Here is a 25,702-nt window from a genome sequence, read left to right on the forward strand (position 1 = left end):
TGCTATTGCAGTTTTATACCGGCAGACTTCAGAAACGTGATCATAGCCTCCATTTAGACGAAAATTAAATCAAATTTCATTGGCATGTGTGAAACTGTCGCGCACTCGCATAATTTGTGACTGTTGTGTGTGTTTTTGTATTATTTTTTAGCTCCATCCGGTTAAGTATCTCTTGTTGTTGCTGCAGTTGGTGTGTACTGGCTGGATTCTTCGTAATTGAAACGAGTTTGCCACAAGTGAACATGTTTTTTGTATTTTTTTTTTTTGGGGTAATTCAGCATACAACACTGTCAGATGTTTCGCAGTTGAGTGTCGGTTATAAAGTAATTAGCCTCAATTTAATGTTTATACTTTGTTGATTATGATTATGTTAATTATACGACTTTATGTGACGGTGAAAACAGGGAAATATTCCGACCGATTCCGGTTGCCCTGTCATCATCATCATTATCATTATGATCATTACGAATGTCACGGCTGACATTGATGAACTCGAAAGTGTGACAAGCCGGCGAATTGCTTAATGTCTGGGTAATATGGAAACTTTTCTGCCTTTAGGAGCATAAAGCTCCCGGTGGGTGCTTCCTGCTAGTTTGTTGCCTCAGTCTTTCGTTTCTGTTCACTCGCTCGCCCTAATGGCGTTCTATTAAAAACCACTTTTATTAATTAAGCAAAACAACTTAATTCCCATGTAAAGCGCTGCATCAGCATCACATCATGGGCAGCTGCTCAGCCTAATTGCGCCGAAGCAAGGCATCTCCATCTGCATCTGGGATTCAGATCCCGAACCCGATCCGGATCCCATTCCCGATCCCCACAGACACCTGAACAGTTTGCAACGAAAACACGATAAATGGGTTTAATAATGGCGGCAATTAAATGGATACACCGCGTTCTCTACACATACTGTGAAGATGGAGCCCGATCCCGATCCCGGACAGCATCTCAATTACCGCTGCTCTGCATGGCGCTTCACGGTTGAGAAATTCGACGCCACTTTCAAAAACGCATCACTCAAATGCTCATCTGCTTCTCATCCACGCGTATGCATTCTGCTGCTCTTTCTCAGCCGAGGCGTTGAATCTCCTCTTTTCTGGTGCTCATGTCAGCCAACTCATCGGCAATTTATTAAAACTCATCAATACTCATCAAAGGCAAAAAACAAAGCAAACACGAGGGACTTCAAACTGCGATTCGATTTTTCAAAAAGAGAAAACTCCAAAGAATTAACAAAGGAACGGAGACAGAATGCCTGCGGTTAATTTGGTGCAGCTACAGAAATTGAAATAGATTTGTTTATGTTTTGATTATTAACGGGTATATTTTTGTATCCCTAGATCGGGATACTAGCACTGCCAACTATAATACTTATGGATTCTATATAACCCACTGATTGTTCGCATATACTCACTACCATCTACTCGTTTCAACTCATCTCAGCTTGAGCTGGCAGCTTTTTCACCTTCAGCGCCCGTGATTTGTCTGCATTTTCAGCTCATTTATTTGTAGACACTGGTATTTGAGCCTGTCTGTTTGTTAGGCCCCTCAGCCGCCTATCCATTGTCAGGTTGGAAATGTGTATAAACAAAATGTTTTGCATATGTCGGAGGCACTCGAGTCGCTCGTAGCCATCAATCCCGAGGGCATCAATTTGGGAAATGCATCAGAGTTGGCAGCTCGAACAGCTTGATTAGTTGTACGACCACAGCCGGCACATCTCGGCATCCCAAGTGCATGTTGGCTCATTAGGCTCCTCCGCTGATGAGCAACTGGAAGTTGAAATGGTGTGGCGGGGGGAGCTGTGAAATCGGTTATCGAATACGCGTCTCATGTCTGGTGTCTACATCAAAATTAGGTTTTAATAATTGGCTCACATTTATTTGCCGCCTTAATTTGATTGTGCCGTCAAATGTTTTTCATGCCGTCGAATCATCAATTAATCACTGCTCATTGATCGTCTTGTGGTTGTTGGGGGCGTGTTAGCCTTAATGAACCTGGCTAATGCGGAGAGCGATAATGAAATATGAGCAGAGCTGTCTGAGAACCGGGAAAAAATGAGGATTCTAAGGCTGATTGAATAAACTCGGTTTTGCTTGTTCGAAGAGGTAAAATGGAAAGAATAATAAAAGTAACTAAAAGTAAATTATTTAATATTTCCAATACCTTAAGCAAAACCAATTAAAATCGTTAGGAATTCAATGAGCAAATGCCTTATAAACACCTGGAAATTCTTAGTTAATACAAAAATTACTTGGTGTCAAATCGCCAGCCTTTCCAATTCGATTAGCCTGCGTTTGGCCAGCACGCGCAGAGCATGCAACAAATGCCAAGTGTGGAAAGGGTATAAAACTTCATTAACAAGTTGGCAAGACTTTGGCAGACCTTTTGTCGCCAGCCAGAGGCTCGAAATTGAAATTGAAAATGTGCCCCGGGACGCGGATTCCCGAACTCCAGCCGGGTCGCAATCTGTGTCGCCGGATCAGCGGCAAAAGTGTTTGGATATTTGTTTAATGAAAAGCGAAACGAGATCCTCGAGACCTGAACCACCACCGAACAGCGAAGCCCCAACCCTTTTGTGATCCTCGACGGCATCATATCGCGCGGCAAATATCAAGTCATTGGCTTTAGTCACACTTAACCCATGGCCAGCCAACGAGTCAACAAGCCAAGAGGCTAAAGTCCCTTATTGCCCGGCATTTGCTGGGCAATTAATTAAGTTGAGCATTTTTAAATGTGTGTGCTGGCTGAGTCTTGGGCCTGTTACCATTTCACCATTGCCCGACCACAGAAATACAGAGCCACAGAAATCAGAAATCAGGGGAAGACTCCGAACAAGTTCTTTAACATGTCTAATTAGTTGTTGTGTTGCTCTGCTGCGTGCGATAAAAAAATGCATGGCACTCATTTAGTGTTTTCTTAAGCTGGGACATAAATTTGCGAGCAGTTAAAAGGCTTTTGCCTGATGGCAATGGCGAATCCAGAATTGCTAAAATCGGCGGCCGCAGATAAACTCATTTGCAAAATGCGGTCTCCGTGTTGAGTGCGCTAACTGAATCTGGAGATTTGGCCTTGAACTGGTAAACAAAAAGTTAACATAGTAAAGTACAAATTCATCTGGCAAATGCCCTGATCTCTGAAATATGCTCTAAATATACCAATAACCACAACAATATGCATTATATTACATTTATATGATATCGCAGTTTATTTGTATTCATTGTAGCTAGTTGAAAAATGAAATTACCGTCATTAACCATTAAAAATAATGATTATCAACATTCATCAGGTTCAGAACTGCAATATACTTAAGGATAGTTAGCAAAACTTAAATTTATTCACGTTTACAATCAACGACACTTTATGAGCACTTAAAACAGCTTAGTTATAGTACCAAATCTCCTAGCGAAAACATAAAAAAAAATTCTTATTCCCTACTGTTCGATATAAAATGGTGTCAATACAATTTGCATATGCATTTAAATTAAAAACAGAGTTTATACCACCTTAAAATCAAGTGTCGGATTCATTTATTACTTATCTTAATTATTTGTTACTATCCAATGAATACATTTGCATACACCCTGCTCCTTCGAGCTTCACCTGTAATTAAATTATGCTAAATGTAGTTAATTTAGAGCAAATATTGATGCGTTTTCCAATCATTGAGCAGCTGCTGTCCTCTGGCAGGGAATAAATCCATTTGATTAGCTCTCGGCTAGAAGTTGGTGTCCATCTGCACCAGTGTTTGCGCTAATACGAATTTAATTGTCTGCGAGTCTGGAGTGCCGGGCACCAAGCTCATTGGCGGACATTAACACATGCTGGCCAGGGCGCCCAGTTCCCAGTTCCAAGTTCCCTGCTCCCAACTCCCTGCTCCTAGGTCCCCGGAGCAATGTGTTTGAGTTAAATATTGTGTGCCAGCAGTGGCCACGACTTGTCTCATACCCCGCATTCGTCCCTGCTCCCGTTCAACTGACTGCCTTCTGGAACTTCGTGCCTTGTCTTTTGGCTCTATGTCATTTTAATGGCCGGCGCTGCTGTTGCTCTTGCTTTTTGCCTTTTCGCTCTGGCTGCTGCTGCTGCTGCAAATGACCAATGGCGTTTTCAACTGGTTGCTGCTGCAGCTGTACACACCGCCCCCTCTGCCCACACGAAACCCTCCTTCTCATACTACCCATCCATCGACGGCGATCGCCACCCCGCACCAAACGGAACTGCGTGCGAAATTGCGGCAGCGATGCGAATCGCCAGCACTGAAAAAAAGTATCTTAGCCGAAATAAAGATGGTGGAAAAACTCTTTGTATTCCGAAAAATGGGCTTACGATACATATTATACAAACTATCTAGATACCATAATTAATGCCAATCTATGTCAATTATTTTCCCTTACATTATTTAGCAGTTAAGTATAACTATCCCCCATTTTTTCTCTGTGCAGCATGCAGTTTGAGTTGTGGCAGCCGAGACGTCTCTGCTCTTGCCTCCCGGTAGCAGGCAACGCTGACAGGCCGCCGGCTGACGTGCCAACCACTGTCCACTATCCACTGACCATCGACCATCGACCATTGGCCACTTGCTCGATTCCGACTCCGACTCCGACTCGATCCGCGCCAGCTTTGGGCATCCGCTTGGAACAGACTTCTGACTGCGAGGCCAACATGGCAGGCAGATCGTTTTCGGGGTAATTAATCATGCTGCATAAATTAATGTTGCCAGAAGTTAATTAACTTAAGTTTATTTGCACGGCTTTTGCTTAGAGGCACACTCATCATTTGCACAGCCAAGCCATTTCGCACAGCCAAATGTTTGCACGGCAGGGTTATATTTAGGTCTTTGAAGCAATTACCAACTTTATTCATAAATATAATTTATTTTTAATTTTATTTAACTTGAGTTAACTGATAGGATCAACAGAATGCAAGATATTTTTTGAATTAAGTGCGGAGCTTACAAACATATAAGGTAGTTTTCTTATTTTCCAAAAAAATCTGAAAAATTACACCTTATAGGAAAACCATAATACAGATGCAGGTGTTTTCCAACCCCTTCTAATCCCCACATCTTTTTAGCAATTTGCCAGATTTCCCCTAATGAGCGGCTGCACGGAAATGTGTTAATTAACTGGCTCAATGTGGCAGCTGTTGTTGTTTTGATTTGGGCTCAGCGAATGGCATTCACGGTGCAACCTCGCTAAAGTGGACGGGGGACAGGTGTCCAAGCACCCCGCTCCTTTCGTAATAGAGAAAACCCCCGCCGTTGCAGCCATAAGAATTGTGAGGCGACCCCATAATTTAGCCAATTGTCAGCGTCGAAACTTGGCTAACTTCGGTTGCTGGGCCGCACCCATTAATTATTTTAAAGTAGTTGGCCGACGCTATGTTGCCTTTTCAGGCAGCAGATTTATCGACTGTGCCACAAAAACTTTTAGCATATCCACAGCAAACAGCGAACGGCGAACTGCAAACAGCGAGTGGTGACCCCGACATGCAGGGGGGACATCAAAAAGGTTTTAATAGCAAATGTCGGCAATTTGTCGGCGGCGACAAAGCGAAATGGCTTTTAAATTGAGCTTCACTCATGTTCGGAGGCGTGGCATGCGCCCACATGCACTTATTGATTTTGTTGCAAGGGGCGGTTCTTGATTGGGTCAAAGGTTAATTAGTTAATTGGCTGGTCAGGTGAACCTTAGAAGTAACTTTGCAGGGAAAAAGCACTGAACTCAGGGGATGGATAAGTTAGTTTGATTAAGTGGGAGGAATTCGGGGGATGCTTGAGAAATAAGGGGCGTGTTTATTGATAGTGATTAATAAGATTAATTAATAAAGATCTTTGTACCTAATGGGTAACTGCAAAATGAGTCTAAAAATAACATGCTAACAACAAAATGAATCCCCAAATCAACTTGTTTTATAATAACTGAAATTGATCATTTATTCTGTTAGCATTTTTCCCTAGCATATGCTTTATTACTTTACTGAAAGCCTTTCACCAGAAAGTCTTTCTGGTTGTGAGTCCTCTTCCAGCTACTCATCAGAACTCATCATCATTAGGGCACGACCGATTTCAGATCTTTCCCCAATTTGCTACAAATTCATAAGCTCAAACTTGCTCAGATTGCCACGCCCTCGGAAAAAAAGGGGTTTGGATGGAAAACATCAGAGATTCATGGCTAACACACCCTCTGAACTCGATTCCCAAAAATTAGGGGCCTCCCAGAAAGTAGACCGAAGCATTTAGCATGTTCCGGGGCCCAATGTTGTGCCCAAAAAAGTCTCTTGAAACAAATCACTTGCCATTTATCTCGGGCCATTAATTTATAAATATAACTAAGGCAGATTCTATAAACAAAAAGCACGGAGAGAAACGAGAAACCAGAGAAACAAGGCTTGCGTGTACTTTGTGGGCGTGGCAGCGGTGTGCGCCAAATGGGCGCTCATTAATTTCCACAAAATGAGAGGATTTTCAAAAAAAAAAAAAAAAGCAGGGAATGCATTAAATTGAATTTGTTGCCGTTTTTTCGTGCCTAATTAATGTTAATTTTCATCAGGGCAGCCACATAAATTTTCCACTTCGACAAATCCACAATTATACGAAATTAACAAATCATTTGTGTGGCAATCTGTCAAAGATTTTCCACGAACGTTATTTATACTTCCTTTATTTGCAGGAAAACTTTAACAATGGCTTGGTCTTATTGTATTCGATTATAGTTGCCGTGCAGTTTCCACTTTCAGTTAATTGGCAATTTATTAAAGTGTTTAATTAAGAGAGTCAATTAAAAGCGCAAAGCGCTAGCTCTACTGTCGTAACGAATTTTTATTACTCTATCTCTTCTGAAACACACTTTCTTCGCTTTATTTGATGATTTCAAAGAAATTAGTATATTTAAATTATTATAAACGTATGTATGTGTGAGTTGAAAAATGTTTGTTGACTTTTCGCAGGCTCGATCATTAAATTGCAATTACGTAATGGCAAACTTGCTGTTTGGGGCGTCATCAGCGTGCTGCTGTGCATTTCCAATTAAAAAAGCATTAAAAAACGTGGCTTCTGGCCTGCGAGGCAATTGCATTTGGAATCGAAACGGACAGCACCCATGCTCACCTGCCAGAGGAGATTCGCATTGCTATTCCAATTCTCGATCGGCAGATGGAGATCCTCTGATGCCGTCGATCGTGCCGTAGTTCCAGTCGATCAGGGTGTTATTTATGGCGGCGAGAAAATTAACTTTTCCTGCTGGCTGACATGGAAACCAATTTGCCAATTGACGCCTCCACCTCCGGCTGGCATCTTTGGCTCTTTGGTTTTGGCCCAGTCTTCGGCATTCGGGCCCAAACCCAGTTCCAGTCGAAGTTCCAGCCTCGATCCCAGTCTTTCAATTAAATTTATGTTCGAGCAGGAGGCGCCAGCCGAGACTGACTGAACAATCGCTGATTTACGACCTGGAAGCGAAGGCGAATAGAAAACACTTTGCAATTATTAAACGTACTGTTTTTACTGCTGTATTCCAGGTATTGCAGTCGCCTTTTTCTATCGACCGCCCACGATGTGCGCCAAATGAGGTTTAAACTGCAATTCCGTTTACATTTGGCAAACTTTTCCCATACAAATTGCCGCTAAATAGCTGAAACCTGACACAACAATAACAACCCGGACGCCTACGCCGTTGCCAGCACGTTCGTATTTGGTTAACCCTTCGACACCCAATGGGCGAATTTTTACCCTTTTATACAAAGATAATATGTATAATTCTAAGAATTTATTTGGTAAATGCATCGAATCGCTCACTATGATAATAGAGTCTAATCATTAAAGTGCTCTTATTTAACAAACTCGGACAAAAATAAAGCTATGTAATAGTACTGAAATATTTTCTTTATACTCTTCACTTTTTATTCACTTTTCTAATCATTCACAGTTTTTATGTTTTATTTTGATATATTCCAACACTTTTACATGCCGCCTAAAGGGTTAATGCTGCTTCTGTGCTGTTGCAGTTGCAGTTGCTGCTTTTGCTGTTGCTGCACTGCAGCAAGTGTCAGGCCCTTCAATCGCCGTCGCCCCCACTCCTTTCACCTGTCAAATTTGCAGTGCCTGGGGAACTAATGACGCCCTTAATATGCTCCAAGTGGCTTGGCTGAAAGCCATTTCCCTATCGCTTTGTTTTCAAAGTCATCGCCATCGTCTTTGTCTTCGTCATCGCGGCTGGCAGACACGCCAAAATCAAACGAAAGGGTTTGCCAACGGAAAAGCCAAGAAGCACGGGAAAAAGAAATGCATCGATTATCCAATGCACTTAATAGAGACTAAGTTTGTTTAATACTGAATTTCCAGGTTAAGGGTTTGAAGGGTGAGATCTACAAAGGATTAATTAGAAAGAAATATAATGTGTATTTTTTTAAACGCAAGAGTGTTAGTACTACGGCATGCTAACTTATATTTAACGCACGTTTACAATTTATACTTGCCACGTTAATAGTTGACCAACATGACCGGTAACATGTTGACAAAAAACCTGCAAAACCCACAAAGCTGCTGTCCAATGAAGGCACATATTTGCGAAAATGTGCAGCTTTCGAAGGGGCAAACAAAGTGCAGTGCCTGGTGACCCCGACCCTCCATTTTGGAGACCACCCTCCATTGCTCTGGAATTTCCAGTCGAGTGGCAAGCTGCTGAGACACCTGCAATTCGCAGTAGACAACTTCATTTTGTGGGTCGAGTCGAGACCTCATAAATTCGCGGCCCACAGAGGAAACGCAGAGCAAACCGACATATATGTATAATTGCATGGGTGGGCGTGGGCCCATTCCATCTGCAATTAAGTAATTCTCACATCGTTTATGCAAAATACGAGAATTTTCCAGGCATTCTGGCGGTGGAGGAAGCTCGGGTTTTTTTTTCCGTCCTGGTGTTCTGGTGATTGCTCGCGTGCAACCTCAACACCCTTTGCTTGTAGTCAAGTGGCCCATAAATTGTTGGCCAAGTTTTCACGGTGCCCGCCCACTTTTCGTTGCGCTGCTTTGACAACGGCAATTACCTTGAACTTTTCGCCGGATCGCCTGGAACTAACCTGCCATATCAAAAAACGCGGGGAATTTATTTATATATTTTAAGTTCTTTTTCTTTATTTTTTTTGGCCTGCCATTGCCAACGGGCTCATATATTTTGGGCAACTCAGTGATCTCCTGCCGTTTTGTCAGTTTAATTTCGGGTTTAGCTCGCTTTTCGCTTTAAATGAGCCCAAATTGCTGGCCCAAATGCATATATGTATGTATGCATGTAACCCTCGAGCGATTTTTGCATAGTAAATATATTTTATAGGCAATCATTTGCATTCCGAATATCAATTTTTGCCATCAATTTTGGGCCTCTGCTAACTGACATTTATTTTTTGGCCGCCTTATGAGACCGTAACTCGTAATTGTTGATTGCACTTTTTACTGTCAACGTTTGGCACACAACATTTTTCGCCGGGAATGAGGACTTCCATCAACAACTTAATAAAGGAAAAGCCTTGTTAGCGGATTTTTTCTTCTTTTTGGCCCATTGATTGGTTATATTTTGGCAGCTGATCGATAGTTGTTGTGCATTGGTAATGAGTTTATCATGCAATGGCACAAAGTTTGCCAGTAAATGGCCATCATATGTGGATGGCAATAAGTGTTTGATGTATCTTCTATATTTTTTAAAAAACTTGATTTCTTTTATTTATTGGCTTTGTTATTTATTTTTTAAGTAGTAAACAATTAAAATTAAGCTATACAGTTGACAAATAATTTACATGAAATCAAAGGAACACAAAATAGCGGAGATAGTTGATGGCCAACTATTAGTTACTGATTTTCCCGCTCCCGCGACTTTTCCCGCTCCCTCTCCCTTTCCCTCTCCCTCTCCCTCTCTCTTTCCCGCAGATAAAGCTGCTGCTGCTGCTGAATGAAGTGCTGCTGCTGCTGGTGGTGCTGCTGCTGCAGATGCTGCTGGTGCTGCTGCAGCAACTGGTGCTGCTGCTGCGGACTGAGGGTGGCCGCCTCACCGGCATTCTGCTGCATGAACTGCTGCTGGTGCTGGGCCAACTGCTGCTGGAACTGCTCCCGCAGCCGTTGGTGCTCCTCCGCATCCATTTCACTGCCGTAGTCGTCCATGTCGATCACCTCGTCCTCGTCGTCCTCCTCGATCTCGTCCTCGTCCTCCGGATCCTCTGCATCCTCGTAGCTGTGCTGCGACCCATCGTGCTTGGCATCGTCCTCCCCATCGCCGCCGCCTCCGCCGCCGGAGGAGCTGCCCTTGTTGCTCTTGGTGTCGCTGCCATCGCCGCCCTCCTGCTGCATTCGCTTGTGCTTGGTGCGTCGGTTCTGGAACCAAACCTTAACCTAGTGGACACACAAAATTAAGAGATTTCTTTAATGTTATATACGATTTGTCTTGTTATTTAATAGATAAGCAATTATTTTATTTAACTGCTCAATTTAAATTTAAAGCAACCATTTTGTGACCAACGCTTCGAGTCTCTCCATTCTAACCCCTGTTTAGTATAAATATTTTCCTAAGCGCACTTTCAGGAAGCAATTGAGCACGGGGTAGCCCTCTTGGGGAAGGTTCTTTAACCCTTCCATAATGCTCTTGGTGTTCGTACACTCTTTTTTTTTTTGGCAAGCCGTAAATAAGTTTAACGAGTCCTTTAATTCTATTTACGGCCTGCCTCCCAGTTATGCCCCCGAGGGTGCACAGTCCAGTGCCCCGTGCCACTGCGCGACTCTTAACCTCTGCAATGCCCTTACTGGAAGCGCTAATAACTCAGTAACTCCGGCACTTCTTGGGCTAACGACCAGACGACATGCAATCACTTAGCCCCTAACCGAAGGGGTTGAACTGGGGGTGCTTATTGAATTTGATGCGCATTAAGGGCGGCCGCCACCCGTTGTGGCCCATCTCACCTGCGTTTCGGTCAGGCTGAGTCCCTGGGCCAACTGCTTCCGCTCCGCCCCCACCACGTAGTGGTTCCCCTCGAAGGCGTGCTCCAGCTTGAGTAGCTGCGTCGGCGAGAAGGCGGTGCGCACCCGCTTTGGCTTGCGGAATGGCTGGAACAGGAAATCTGCAAGAGATCGACAATCAGAGTGTTAATGGCTGCTGCTTGGAAACTAACGTAGACATATACTAAAAATATTTAATAAAATGTTAAAATGCCTTATTAGAGAATGTGAATATAATGTATGAAACTACTTATTTTACATACTCTTAAAGGATTGAAGTACTTAGGTTAACTTACATAAATTGATTTACCATCGAATATATTGATTTCATAAAACATTGTATATACATATGTATATACCCCATCTAAGGAGCCGAGGAAGCGGCATCCTTCGCTGGCTGCTCTGCCAATTAGATGACGTTGTGCCTCAAATTGTTGATTATGAATTCCGCGAATGCCGCGGGCAAAGATGCCGCACACAGTGGCCACTCACATGTTGCACACGCTCATTACAAAACAATAAACAAATTTCCAGACATGGACCGCAAAAACACAGCGAAAGAACACAAAGGGCTTCTGGTTCGTGCCGCTTTCGGCGCTGTGTTTTTTTTTTTTTTTTGTAGCCATGTCCCAGAATCGCTGATAAGGCCAAAACAATTGGGCCTGGCCAAGAGGAGCTGGCTTACTTCGGCCTGGACGCCAAGCCGAACACTTTAGCGCTCCTAAAAGCCGCCAACGACGCCTCTTTGGAGAACCGAGGACCCATTGTTCTTCCTTTCAGCCGGCACAACGTGATATTTTGACGTTTATCACGATTTCTGGAAGACCATATCCCCCATACCCATAACCATTCCCAGTCCCAATCCCCACCTTGAAGCCAAGTCCAGCTTGGCTTTTGCGCCTGCGAGTTAACAAATTTTCAATTGAGCCACAATTTGAATATTAATATGAGGCAGCAGGCTACTGTGCGAGATTCAACTGAGATTTCTGGTGGGGCACAGGAATGTGCTGGGCAAAATGGATAATGGATAGTGGAGCATTAAGAAGCTAGGAGTAAGCATATTTCAGCTCTATGGATTTTTCCCGGTATAAACCAAAATTAGTATTGATTGTTATGGTTTTATTTACAATAAATATATATTTAGTGAAGAAAACACGGCAGTTTTATTATTAGAAAATACATTAATTAATGCCCTATATATCATACATTTGATAATGTATATCTGTTGACATTTCCTGAAAAACAGCTAACCATAATCCGGTGGTTAACCAATTTTCTGATCGTTCTGACTGCCCCCAAAACTGTCATCTTAAAACTCTAGGTCATTCAAAGCTGCTAAGTTGATCTCCCTAGCCAAACATGGAACGTAAACCAGCCGTCTGTTGTGATATAATTTAGTGAACAAGCCTAAGCTGAAGGATCTTTTCGCTGCCGCAAGGTGTGCCAATTACAAAATCAATATTGTTATAGCCAAATTGAATCGATTTCGGAGGCAGGAAGTCCGTTCATAAAATACGACACAAGCTATACAACAGAAGCTAAGCCATTGCAAAAATAAACAGCTAATAGAGAAAGGATACAAGGAGAAAGGGTGCGCAGCCATTAGATACAAGATACAACCCCAGAAATGTATCTTGTGTCTTGTTAGCACCGCCGGGCTGGAAAAAATAATAATAACAATGAAAAGGGAAGAGGGAATGATATGGACTGGGAATGGGAATGGGAATGGGAACTTGTCAATTCGACACTTCATAAATGCAGCCTCGCACCATTGATGGCCATGTATCCACGTATCTGACAGATGCAACTGACTCGGCGGACTGACTGCGTGCCTGGTTTTTGCTATGAACTTGACAAACGATTGCCAGGAGGTAGCATCCAGAGTGATCTAGTTCGGCTTCTTCTTTTTTTTTTATATAGCCCACGATCGCTTGACATTTGTTACATTTGACAGCTAACAATGTAGCTGCAAGATACAAGATACACGACTGTATCTTAGAAGAGGCTGTATAATTGATAATGCCGCCGCTCACAATGGCCACTTAATTATTTTTTCTAGCTCTGCAGCAGCTCTCAATGAAGTGTGTGTGTAGTTTTTCCCACTTTTTCCTTTTTTTCCTCCAGCTTTGTGGACACAAAGGAAACCGCCGTGCGAAAATACGCGCAATTGACAATTAATTGATGTGTCCGCTCTGCTGGCCAAGTTGTTGTTTTTTATGGTTTTTGTTTTTTTTTTTTTGCAGTGGCTCACACCCTTGTCAGCTGTCATTTTTTGTATATATAGAGATTCGAGTGTACCTTATTTTTTAGCCCATGATGGAAGTGCCGGATCGTTTCGTTTCGATTTCGTTTGTTCGACTGTCCTGGCCTTTTTGTGCGCCCTATTATTTATCACTTATGTGCAATTGTGTTTGCTTTCTTTTTTACCGAGTTAGGGCTTAATTTTTATGCTCTCATGATTTTTTCATTAATTTATTGCATTCCTCGCATGTCCCGCGTACGAGGACATTGACTCGGAATCGATAATTGAAATCAAATGAATGACAGACGGGGATGATGTGTTGTGATGATCGATTTGACGGGAATGGCCATTTGCAGTCGGGATGTATGAATGGAATTTTGTGGGTTTGTTGGGATAATGGGTTTGAACAATGTACTACTGAAATGTGCAATTTTATAAATGGGCGAAGTAAAAGGTAAAACACTACTTAAAAACTTGATTTTACAGTTTTATGCTGTGGAGTATAAATACATACATACTTCTTTTTGAAAAATGATTTACATAAGATACCAATAAAATAGAGCAGTGATACTAAGGAATACAACTTAAATATTCTAATGCGTAAATTCGATTTCTAACGATACATATTTATGAGGTATACTAATTGTTAGCTGCTAACTCGTAAGCCTTTAGAATGGGAATCCCGAAGCAGCTTGTCCAATTACAGTGCCCTCTATTTAAGCCCTCCATAATAAGGATCTCAGCCTTGTTAATTTAACCCGTTTTCCCAGAACTTCAACGGCTGCATTAGAGGGCAACACCCAGAAATTGCAGCACGTGCAAGCTGAATTGAGTTACTGACGTATCATCACCGTCGCTATCGCGATGATCCCCATTATCTTACTCCAGATCGGGAAAAAATGGAAGAAAAACAAACCCATGTAACCTGGTATTACTCACACGAGTTACAAAACAAACGGAGATGAAAAACATTTACAATTAATGAAATCGTTATGCGAAACATTGACATTTCACGTTCATAAATCAAGCGAAAATTACAGGCGGCGCGGAGAAAAGTGAGAAAAAAGAGAAGGAGCGGCGGGAAATGGGAAAACAAGTAGAAAGGGAGAAAATAATGAAACGGAGTACAACATAATTAAGGCGTAACGGGGATACATGTACACTTAAGCAGGTGAAAGGCGTGTGAGTGTGCCGAAAATTATTATTATATTTAACCGGCCGAAAAAAAACATGGATACCAACATGGCCTGGAAATTCAAATGGTAATCATGAGAGCAGCGGAATGGTAGAAAAAAGTGGTTAAACCGTAATAAATGACAATGTTTTTGAGATGCGCTTTGCGGTGGCTCTTCGCTTCTATCTGCCAGTTTTTTTTTTTTACCATTCCTCTCGGTTCTTTGCTTGGTTGCCCCAAAACCTCAATTAAAAACGCATTAACATTTCAATGGTTGCACTTTTCGTACGTTACACATACGCCGCATGGGCCCGCCGCATGAGTAACTGGCGCCGTCTGTTGGCCATTAATGGTAATTTCGAGTGAAGAGAAAAAGTATAAATAGAGCAAATAAATGCTAAACACACACTCACACACTTGGCTGGCCATTTAGGTACGCTGCTTGACCTAACGATGTGTGTAATGTTGTTTAAACAATTTAATTAAAATGTAATTTGTTTGGAAATAGTTATCAAAATGGGTTCGGTTCCCTCCACATTCCCCCCTTCCTGTTCGCTCCCATTCTCCGTCCCGCTCCCTCTGATGATGATGAGCCCGATACACGTCTAATTAACTTGTAATAAATGTTTGCCATTTGCTTATTTAACTTTAATTATATGGAGCTGCGCGGCAACAACAGCGATAACTGAATAATTGCTTGATTGGGGTCCTCTCTACTATAATGGTGCTGGGCTTCGAATATGACTTAAGGTGTGGTTTCTTTTTCTCTGTCGCTCGCAACACTCAGCGGCCATTTGAAACGGCTATAATGAATGCGGAAAACTCGTTATAGCGAAAAATAACCAACAAAAGGGGTGGTTGCTATCTCCAGAAGAAGAAACCGACCGTAAACTATCATAATATTCTAATGTTCAAATATGAAAAATATATATGTAACAACTATCTTTCTAATAATCCGTAAAAGAGAGATGTACTCTTATTATCAGAATAGGGTAAATATTAAATTAAATGATATGTATTATTGTTATATAAACTGTTATTAATTTTGCAGTAAATTTATTACAAATAATTGTTAGCTTAGATGATTATGCATAAAAATTATATTTTTCAATTTATAGAAATAATTTTTAGCGGTTTTATATACATATGAAAGTACCGCTTGCTAAACCGGTTAGCTTCTCTGAACTCTGAACTTATTGAAAATATTGTAATAAACAATAGATATATTTAAAACAGTGTGATTACTTACTGCCTGGGAATCGTGGAAAAATGCGTCCGTGTCGGCTGAGCAACCATGGATACAACGGATAGCTATCCCGGATCAGATGCGGCGCACTCCCGAACGGATGGTGTCCGTGGGGCGGAGGATGCCCGGGATGCGGTCCGCCGGGAAAGATTCCAAGTGGAATTTGGCCGGGCGGCAGATGCGGATGTGGACCATGTGGCGGTCCAGTTGGCACGGGCGGAAGTTGCTGTTGTTGCTGCTGCTGTTGCTGCTGGTGATGATGAGCCAGTGCAGCAGCCATTTGGAACTGGGCGGCAAGGAACGGCGGTGGCTGCGACGGCGGGTGGGGCGGACCCGCCATGCGCACCGCCATGGCGTTCGGTGAGGTGCGGTTCCCAATTAAAGCTAGATTTGGCGCCGGCAGAGGCAACGGACGGATGAGGGTTGGAGGATTTCCCGTTCCCGACGATGGATCCCCGGACTTTGCAGTATTCCCGGCCGCTGCCGGATTGCCTCCTGCATTGGGGGGCGATGGCGACCGGCTAACCGGTGATCTCTGAGGACTGCGCGATCGATCCAGCGAATCCCTTCTGCGGCAGTAGATATAGCCCCTGGGCGTCCGGCGCCCACTGTTGTTCGTGTTCGTTGGCGAAGCGGGACTTTCGCTGCGCGGCGGCGGCGAAGATATCACACTGACCCTTAGTGGAGCCGATCTCGTCGAGGATTCGCCCACAATCGAGTCGATGCTGAAGGCCAGCTTGGGCTTGCTGCTCGCGGAGGCGGAAACGGTACTGCTGGCGGAAACGGAAGTCGAGGATGCGGCCACCGAGGAGCTGCTGCTCACAAAAGGACTCGTCGGCGCCATGGGCAGCATGTTGAACGTTTGCCGGCCGCAGGTGACCATTTGGTAGGGGTTTCGTTGATTGGAAAAACAAATGAATCACTTTCCCTCCTCTTAAACTTCCCGATTCGAAGTCTCTGCAAGTCGAAGTAGATTATAAGAACACTTGTAGGCCTTAAATTCCATTTTTTCCATTCCATATTTGACTTTTTTGAAAAAAAAAATTTTGTATTTTCGAACGGGATAAATCAGTAAATAAAAGAATAATGCTCAACTAAAAGTTTTAGGAATAAAATAAAACGGTAAAAATCCTACTAAAATCAAAGGGAATGGAAATTGAAATGGAATTGAACTGAATAGAAACGGAAACGGAAAAAGGGTTGTACTGATCGAAGCTCCCAATAAATGGGTTGGTGCTATGGAAACATGATCGCGTACATCGGTTAATGGTTACTAGATATCAGATAAGCACACACGCACTGTTTTTCCGATCAGATAGCTATAGCTATATAGCTACGTAGCGTTGTATCTGCGATGCTCCAGCGGTTGGCATCCGTCGGCGTGACATTGATAAACTGTAACTGTAACTGGAGCGGCGGCAACGCGGCGATTGGAGCGTGACCGTACCGCTTCGCTGGACGATTGACGGCGGCGATTGATGGTTGGCGATTGACTATTGGCGATTGACGGTGGCGGTGGCGGTATCAGTTAACGGTTAACGGTTATGCCGGCTACCCGGTAACGAAACGATTGCGGTGGCCGCGCTGCGATGATGATGAGCACTGTCAACGCCATTAGCATTATGGAGCGTCTAAAGGCGTCTAATTGTTGGCTCCACTTCGCCGCTCGCAACCTCTGTCTCTCTCTCGCTTTCTCTCTTTCTGTCCTGATTTTTGGCGGGGGCGTCGGCGAATCGCTGCGTGGCTCTCACGCTGAGCGTTTTAGCTCGAGTGTCGCGTTGGAAAAAGCCGCAAAAAGTTTGTGGGGCCAGTTCGAGTGTGCTTCTTCTTCCTTTGCTTGTACTTCCAGCGCAGCAATACTGCTGGCGTCTCGCTCGCACACGTGGCTCGGTGCGCGTGCGCCAAAGCAGCGCAACAATAGTTCAGTGGATATTCCGAAAACCTGCTTGGCTCCAAGTGGAGCCACCTCCTCTCTCGCTCGCTCTCCCGCTCTCTGGGCTTGTTGGTGTGTGGGTGTGTGAGGGGCCCCAATCTCTCTCTTTTTCTCTCTCTCTCTGTCGCTCTCTTGGCCATTTTTCGCACCAGTTTATGACAGCGAAACAAACAATTTGCGCTAAACAAAACAGCATCATTAAAGCGTTTGTGGTTTTAGTGCCAAGCGGGTTGGCCAGTTTGTTGGAGCGTAGGAGGGGGAACGGGGGTGGTGCACCCGAACAGTGGATAGGAAGTAGGTCTTCGATGATTAAAAATAAATATAATAAATATAACATTTAAAATTGAAAAGCGAACTGTGCCCTCTTTTAATTATGCAAATACTAACAATAAAAAAAAATTGAAACTTTATTTAATTGAATTGTATTTATTCATTGAAATATTTAAGGCTTAAACGTTTATCTTTCATCAGTAACCGTTTTTAAATTGTTTTCATGTATTAAATTATTTACTATCTACTGGAAAATCGATATTAAAAAGTGTTCAAATTTGTACATAACTCAAAAGTAGAAAATACGCATTTTTCAAAGGATATCGAGCCGATACCACTGTGCAGTGGAATCAACGTCATCGCTTATATAGCTTAGACGCCCCGTCGTCAGTGCTGGCTATAAACCACTTTCCCTCCCCCCGCCGCTTGGCCATTCTACCATTCTGAATTGGCATCTGCATCATGTTGGCCAAAAGCATTTGGACACGAAAATGGGCGGTAACTTGGTTTCTACACCTTCGGCGAGCTGCAACTGCGCGAATCTCACAGATACAGATACAGCGTGCTGGGAAGGGAACGTATCTGCATCTGTATCTGTGCGTGGTCATCCGAGTATCTGTATACCCATCCCCATCCCCATTCCCATCCCCATCCCTATCCGCATCCTCATCCGCTGGCTGTGAGTTGTGAAAATAAACACCTCGTTAAAGATGCAGGAGGAGGCATAAAACATGCAGCGCCAACTTCGCAGCCTTCTCATAGGTAAATACATGCGATTCTCCTCCTTTTGGCCATGAATGGATATGGATGTTGGCCAGAAAGGAGGCGAGAGTTGGCAAATAAATTGACGTGCGCTTGGCTGGATTTGTATGCATCTAGATAAGGCCGTTGCTTGTCGGTGGGGCAGCAGCTTTGCTGCCGCAGATGCACTCATGTATACACGTATACATATATCTATATCTGTGAGTGTGGCACCTCTGGGTGCGGTAATTGTAATTGGTTTTTACTCTTTCCCATCTCCTTTCCAGCTCCTCTGCCTCACGATTCGGGATAAATCATTTAATTAGTCAGACAATGAGCTGGGACGAGAACTTTATGGGATGCTCCATCACCGCAAAAGGTTATCGATCGGCAATCAATGATTTTGTGGGCGTATTTTTTGGCATTTACCGCACTTGATATATGACCAGAAGGAGGGCCCACAAAAAGATAAAATGCAGCAAATGCCTGCATTATCAGTTCGCGAAACGCGATGCAAGTTCTAGGGCCTTTTTCTCGGTAGATGTAAAATTATATATTTGAGATACATTTGTTTAATTCTTGTGTAACTCAGGTTTTAGTTCGAACAAATACGATAAGCATATCTGTTAAATGAAAATGGATTTTAAAATTAATCAATTTATATGTTACACATCTTTTCGTTGAATTTACTTTGTATAATTCAACAAACATTTACTAACATTATTTACATTAAATAAACATACATAAAGAGAAGAAACAAAGCGCCTAATTTGCTTTACAATTAAGCTTCGGTTTATCCTTTAATGACTGTCCAGTAACAATTATAATGTTCTTCGAATAAGGTTTACTTAGCATTTCAGCAAACTAATTAAAGTCGACTAAAATTAGGTTCTTCCAGTGGAAGCACCTTCTTCCATAGACCACTTCACACTGGTGTTTTTCTGCCCCAGTCTCTCTGCATGTGGAAATGCAATCCACAAGACGTTTCCATGTTCCACAGCCACTGAGCGAGATAAACCAACAACTGGCGTTGATTGGCTGCAAGCAGTATCTGTGTGCGAGAGAACGGGACAACAGTATTAGCAGCTGCTAACAAGGGGTTGGACGCTTTGTTCCGTTGGAGTGAGCGGGATGGGTGTTGGCAGGGGCGATTGTCGAAAGGGGAGGGGGCCACAGCGTATAAATCCACTTCATTTAATAATTGCCAACGAGATGGAGCTCATTATCACGAGTACTTTGCACGGCTTTGCCAGTTTCCAACAAGGGGGGATTTTCACAAGGAGGTGGGTTTTTAACAAGGGGTTTCTTTGTGGGCAGGCTGTACTGTACTGTATATGGTTGGCTGGGTCACCCGGTCTCATTCACACAGGCTAAATATAATGTTACTATCTATACATTTCCACAAGGGCCATTATATATTTAGCATCATCTTAGTTTTTAAAATGTACTATTTGGATTCAGTGTAAAAAGTACTCGAACTTTACGCATCTGGATATCCAAAAGTATTCAAATAATTTATGAAATTGTAAAAAAACATTTATGTTTTAGCATTATTTATTGTCATTTATGGACATATTGCTTTATGGGCATATTTTTACCAGTTTTCCTATCCCCTATTCAACTCGCAATTATTGGTTGGAAATTAATTGTTCTGCGATAACCCTCCTACGCTTGTCCATCTGCCCGATTTATAGATACAGATACAATATCTTAGACATACATGCAGAGTATCTGAGTATCTGTGAGCACCCTCGCCTCGTTAGCGTTTTTATTGGACTCGCAAATGGAAGCCCACGGTGCTGATGAATCCGTTGTTGGGAAATCTGATGTGCGATGATGGCGACGGCTTTTCAGTGTCAATTAAAACAACTTCTCGTGACGATCGAGAAGGGAATGGGGGGCTTAAGTGACAGCTGGGGGTTGGCGACGGAGATGGATGTTTAGCGAATGGATAATGGCCACCAGGGTTGGCCAGCCAGGAGTTTCCACCACCACATCTAGCAGCGAACAGCGCTTCGTGTTGACACAGCTAATTGGCTTTATTTGTTTTAATAATTGAGCATTTTCGGCTGCGGCCATGGGCACTGATTTAATTAAAAATTTCCACGGCCAATCGAAAGGGTTTCCTTCACTCAATCGTGACATTTTGTGTTTGTCCGGCTGAAAAGGAAGCTTAAATAGGGTATAAATAAAGCGGATTTAGTGGGGGTTATTTATTTATCTTCGAAAATAAATGAAAATGAAAGGCCATCACAGGAACTCACATTTAAAACCTAAATTATTTTTGTGCATCCAGGTTTCATTAACTTTTGCAGTAAATAATCCAGTTAAAATAGTATGCGATTTCCGTTTTGGCTAAGCGCTAGACTTAATCAAATGCCAATAAATATTTTGCAACTATTTGGAATGCTTAGTCGCAGATCAGAGGATCGTGGATCAGCAGCGATCGGAAGATCCTCAGCAGAAGATCACGCAAATCCCCGAACTTAAACCAAGGAAAAGCCTGTGGAAATCCGCGGGATCTGGCCGTGGAAATGGTCGGGCATCTTGGCCCGAGGATCGGCGCATTTAATCCAATTATCGATGGCCAGAAAATGCCTCGGGAAGCGGCCGACTCGTCTAAATTGTGGGCGGGTGGCGTGGCTTAGTCCAGGTAATTCACCCGTTCCCAGAAAGTGCGATGGAGATCGCCACCTTGGGTGCGACAAAGAGGGAGAGAGTTCGCCAGAGCGGTCTGTTGATTAATTAAAATTTTGATCAGCTCGCAAACGAGGGCCATTATTTAATGAGTTTTTTATGAGATGTCAGGTGTGGCATGTTGCTCATTTGGCTGGCTACATGAAAAAAAAACCAGAATGAGATGAATAAGCTTTTAAGTACTGGCTTTAAATATTATTTTACAAATTCAACTAATTCAAATTTAGTTAATAAAATAGCTGATAAATATAAAATAAATCTATATTTGTACCTAATTAACACTCTTATAATTTTTATTTTTTTATTAAAATAATTTAAAGCCATTCGAGTACTTTACCTTGTTAAATTTAACAATAGATTCCAAATTATTTACACTTTTTTGGCGCTGTGTAGCCAAGTGGGTGTGGCTATATATGGAATGGTGGGGATATGCCGATCGAGGCGCGACAACTGCCGCAAATTATCGCAAATTTGTGCGGTTCGTGGGATGCAAACGAAATATTTTATTACCTCATTATGCAAATGCGAATGGCTCTCGCCGCTGAGGAGGCGATCGGCGGGGGGTGGGGCACAGCGGAAGACGGATCAGCGGGATATATGTTCACTTAAGGCCCAGGTAGATATCGGCACTCAATTAGATACGCTGGCCGCCGGAAAACCGCATTGAAATTACGCCAGGACCTGTCCGAGTTCGATAATTGCGGTAATGCCGATAATCTGTTTTTGACCGCTCGACCTTCGCCCTTCGACCCTTCAGCCTTTCCACCCCCTAATGCCCGCGAGCCAGCCTCTAATTGTTGGCCAGGCCGAAAGGATTCGTCCTGTTCCTGTCGCGCGCTCTAAGCAGCATCGATAATTGGATTAAATCGCTCCTTTGGCCTAAAAGATTTCGCGCTAGTCCAGCGCTGATCTTTGGATTTCCAACGTGGCTTTGAGGCGCACAAATTCCGAGTTAAGTTTGTGGATTTGCCGGCCTAAACACGCGCTGATCATCTGTGTTGCATTGTCGTCTTGGTTCGCTGGAAAATATGGAGAGGATCGCAGGATTCACGATCCTGATCCCCCGCGATTAGTTAGTCCTTTTCGGCGACAATCCAGGCCTAGAATAGACTAACTTCTGCCTGATCCCCGAACTTGCAAATCCTAAATATTTAGTTGCACTTAATGGGGGCAATCGCATCAACACAGTGGATCAGATTGAAAGGATGTGGATTAATTCGGAATGATACAAACACTTGAGAGCTTAGCAAAAATTTGAAAATTTAATAATAATAATAATTTTTAATTTTAAAATATATTTAGCGGGAAATCGTAAATAGCTGTTTTTGAATTATCTAAGTAAGCTTAATTTTCATCTCATGATTCCCCCAGTTATTTTTGGGAGGCGTCATAAATTTTGATGATTTTGATTGAGGGAATATTTTTCGTAATTAATGAAATGATAAACAGATTTTTCACATTAGGCCAGGCACTTGAGAATTGCCATTAGACAAATGGCCAGCACATGTGAACGGGGGAGTATATGTACCCTATATTTCCCCGATCCCATTACCCCCACGAAAATCCTTAGACAAATCGCTGCTCATTAATATATTCACTCATCATCGCCCGCAAATGCACGAGTTATAATTGCAATTGCACTTTGACGGCGCTGATAGATACAAATGGCCAGCAAAATGCGCTCCCCAATAATTTCTAGATTCCAGCCCCTAACCTCCAGTTTCCACCTCCGTGCTGCCCCGCTTTTCTCCGGGAAACGCCTTTGGAAATGTTGCGTGAAAATTACAAGCAGCTGTCTCGGGGAAAAAGGGACACCCACAAAACAAGCGTGTCACTGATGGAAGGGGGGAAAAGTAAAAGGGAAACGGGGAAAAGGAAAAGTGTATGTGGGACCAATGCACAAAAGACATTTGTCAACACCCCACACTTAAGTAGGAAACTCCCCCGACATGACTTTCCCTCTGGGCAGTTCAATATTTTGACGCTTGAAGTTCAATCTTAAAAAAGGAATGTTCTTTCTGATTTCGAATGGCATGTAAATCATAATTCCTGGGGCACCAAATAGAATCAATACAGTGAAAAAAATTAAATAATTTCAGTATGAAAGATGGAAAGATTGCATTGCATAAATTCTGTAAATATTCATAATTTTCGAAATTTAAAAATGTAATCCGTATAACATAACCTTTTTTATAATTCAACAATTTCACTAATAACAAAAAGGAATATGCCAATTTCCCTTAGTGTCCCCGTGATGATGCATCAGTATCTGCATCTGCATTTGAGCGTACATCTGCCGGTTGAAAGTGTTGATAGCTGCACTTAGCCGGCGGATTCAACCCGTTCGCGGCTAATTGGGTGCGAACGTGCGGCAATTAGTTGCACTTGGAATGGCTCACGAATGCAACAAGCAGCAACGAACAACCACAAACAACAGCGAGCAACAACGAGCAGCAGAATCCGAGGCACGACATCGTGAGGCCAGCATCATAATCCCGTCGAGGCGCCATGCTGATCATCGATCCACCGAATCCAGTGATCCAACAATCTTCGATCCACTCAGATCTTGCGGCGATTATCGACACAGAAAAGCGTGTAACGGTGCTGCTTTTTCTTCCAAAAGAAAGTGTCAGTTCCCGATTTGTTAAGTCAATTGTAAATGTATCTGGGCGCCATTGTATCTCTTGTTTCTCTGGACAGCTTCGGGTATCCAAAACTGTTAAGCTCATTGGCGCCATGGCAATGTAGCTTTTTCCCATGATTTATTTACGCACATGTATCTCGTTGTGGTGCGTGCATCCCCCGAAAAGCTGAGATACAGATACAATTAATTCAATTTCGTGTCTTCGACATTTACAAAATGTTTTGCTTAATTTGTTTTGTGTTTTATTTGGGGTTATCGTTTGCTTTGGTTCGGTGGGGAGAACTGGCCGATTTGTGGGTGTTTCTTGACAGTTTTCAGGGCTTGTCGCTCATTAGTCGGGCTTAACTGAGGCCAACATACAATTTATATATATATTTGAGTTTTTTAAGGGGGAAACTCACTGGCAGAAAATGAGTGTGGTTCAGCAAGTGGTTGAGTTTGGCGGTTGAGAGTGGTGGGTATTATAATTTCATTGGGGGCGGATAAGGCAATCAAGCCAAACGGTTTGGCTCTCAAATGACGAGGGTTTCGGTTTCGGTGGGTGTGTTGCCCGATTCAATATTAGATGGAGTGTTTATACTGGAGATGGGGTATTTAACTCTTTTATAAGAATGGGAAGCATATCAATGAATATATGATATTCTACATGGAAGGTAGATAATTTAGAATAAAATACCCTTCTCCTAAATCATAAGACCTAATTTAATTCATTTTTGAGTCCCTTGGACATTTAATAGGCATTTTAGGACAATTCCATGAGTAAATAGACGACTGACAACAATTCAGAATGCCCTTTCAATGTGAATTCTTTTCGAAGTCATTTTCGAGCCATCATTGCAGGCCAGAATCTCCGACAATCCCCGGACAGTTTCATTGTCACAGCCCTCGGGCTGATCCTTGACTTGAAATCGGATCGGGACCCGGGCATTTGATGTTTTCCTACCGACTTTCTGCTGCCGTGTCAGTGTCACCGTCACCGTCACCGTTGGGTATTATTCTTTCATTAGGTAGGTTGTTGCAACTGCCGACACTCGAATTCGGATTTGCATATGTGACCCGGCGTACAGACCTCATTTCTCCTGACAGCAGAGCCGCGAGCTGTGGAAAAGTATCTAGATCTTTTGGCCAGCAATGCGATGCAAATTATAGATCAGGTGCAACAGCGGTAATTGCTGCCATAATTGCAGCAAGTGGATTCGTTTGCCATATCATATACCCTCCAGTTATGAGCAGGTTAAACTGTAGCGTTTTCGCAGCCACTGGTTGGCCATCGGCCCGACTTGGCCATGCAACGCCAGTGGTCTCAGATCTCAGATCGCAGATCTCCGATCTTGGGTCTCCCATTCCGGGTCCATCTCATCTGGTCCAAATTGGAGCGGCAATTGCAGTTGCAGTTGCAATCTGCATGTGTAATAGAGTCAAGCCAACTAATTTTGCGGCAATTTGTACTTGGGAAATCCATGTGGAATGGAATGAAATGGATAAACGGTGGCAGGCAGGCAACCCGCATTCCGCACCTTAACCCCCTGATGCCGGCGCACACAGGACATGCAGAAATTAACGAATGATGGACAGACATCCGAGTGGAGTGGAGCTGGAACAAGGCTAGCAGGAGTAGCCCCCATCTGCATGCGAACTGGGGGGCGAGCTCTCTTTCGCTCGCATAGCGCGCTCTCTCTCTTGTCATGTTATTAGCAGCAATTTAAGCAAATAATCAGTGCAACTTGCCAGTCGAAGGACATGGGCGTTTGCGAGGGGGGTTGGCTGGAGTGTGGTGAGCCAG

General features: G+C 43.1%; 1 protein-coding gene and 1 long non-coding RNA gene across 2 annotated transcripts; both read right to left on the reverse strand.

The window, feature by feature from the left end:
- Window positions 1–6,934: 6,934 nt before the first annotated feature.
- On the reverse strand, window positions 6,935–7,433 carry lncRNA:CR46239 (long non-coding RNA:CR46239). The gene has a single exon (NR_133393.1). It is a non-coding gene; the product is annotated as a long non-coding RNA:CR46239 (long non-coding RNA).
- Window positions 7,434–9,682: 2,249 nt separating this feature from the next.
- E5 lies at window positions 9,683–17,254 on the reverse strand. The gene is made up of 4 exons (NM_080086.2): window positions 16,935–17,254; window positions 15,638–16,591; window positions 10,937–11,094; window positions 9,683–10,372 (listed from the first exon to the last, which is right to left on the reverse strand). The coding sequence occupies exons 2-4, from the start codon at window positions 16,515–16,517 to the stop codon at window positions 9,836–9,838; spliced, it is 1,575 nt and encodes a 524-aa protein (NP_524825.1). The 5' UTR covers window positions 16,518–16,591; window positions 16,935–17,254; the 3' UTR covers window positions 9,683–9,835.
- Window positions 17,255–25,702: the final 8,448 nt, after the last annotated feature.

Source organism: Drosophila melanogaster, chromosome 3R, assembly GCF_000001215.4.
Source record: "Drosophila melanogaster chromosome 3R".
Taxonomy (NCBI): domain Eukaryota; kingdom Metazoa; phylum Arthropoda; class Insecta; order Diptera; family Drosophilidae; genus Drosophila; species Drosophila melanogaster.

Bases quoted from the DNA above. Each gene is read 5' to 3' on its own strand.
- E5 (NM_080086.2), bottom strand. From the start codon at position 16,517: ATGGTCACCTGCGGCCGGCAAACGTTCAACATGCTGCCCATGGCGCCG. The intron at 11,095-15,637 runs GTAAGTAATCAC...GATCTCTTGCAG, and splicing joins TTTTCCACGATTCCCAGGCA to ATTTCCTGTTCCAGCCATTC. The intron at 10,373-10,936 runs GTGAGATGGGCC...TGTGTCCACTAG, and splicing joins TCAGCCTGACCGAAACGCAG to GTTAAGGTTTGGTTCCAGAA.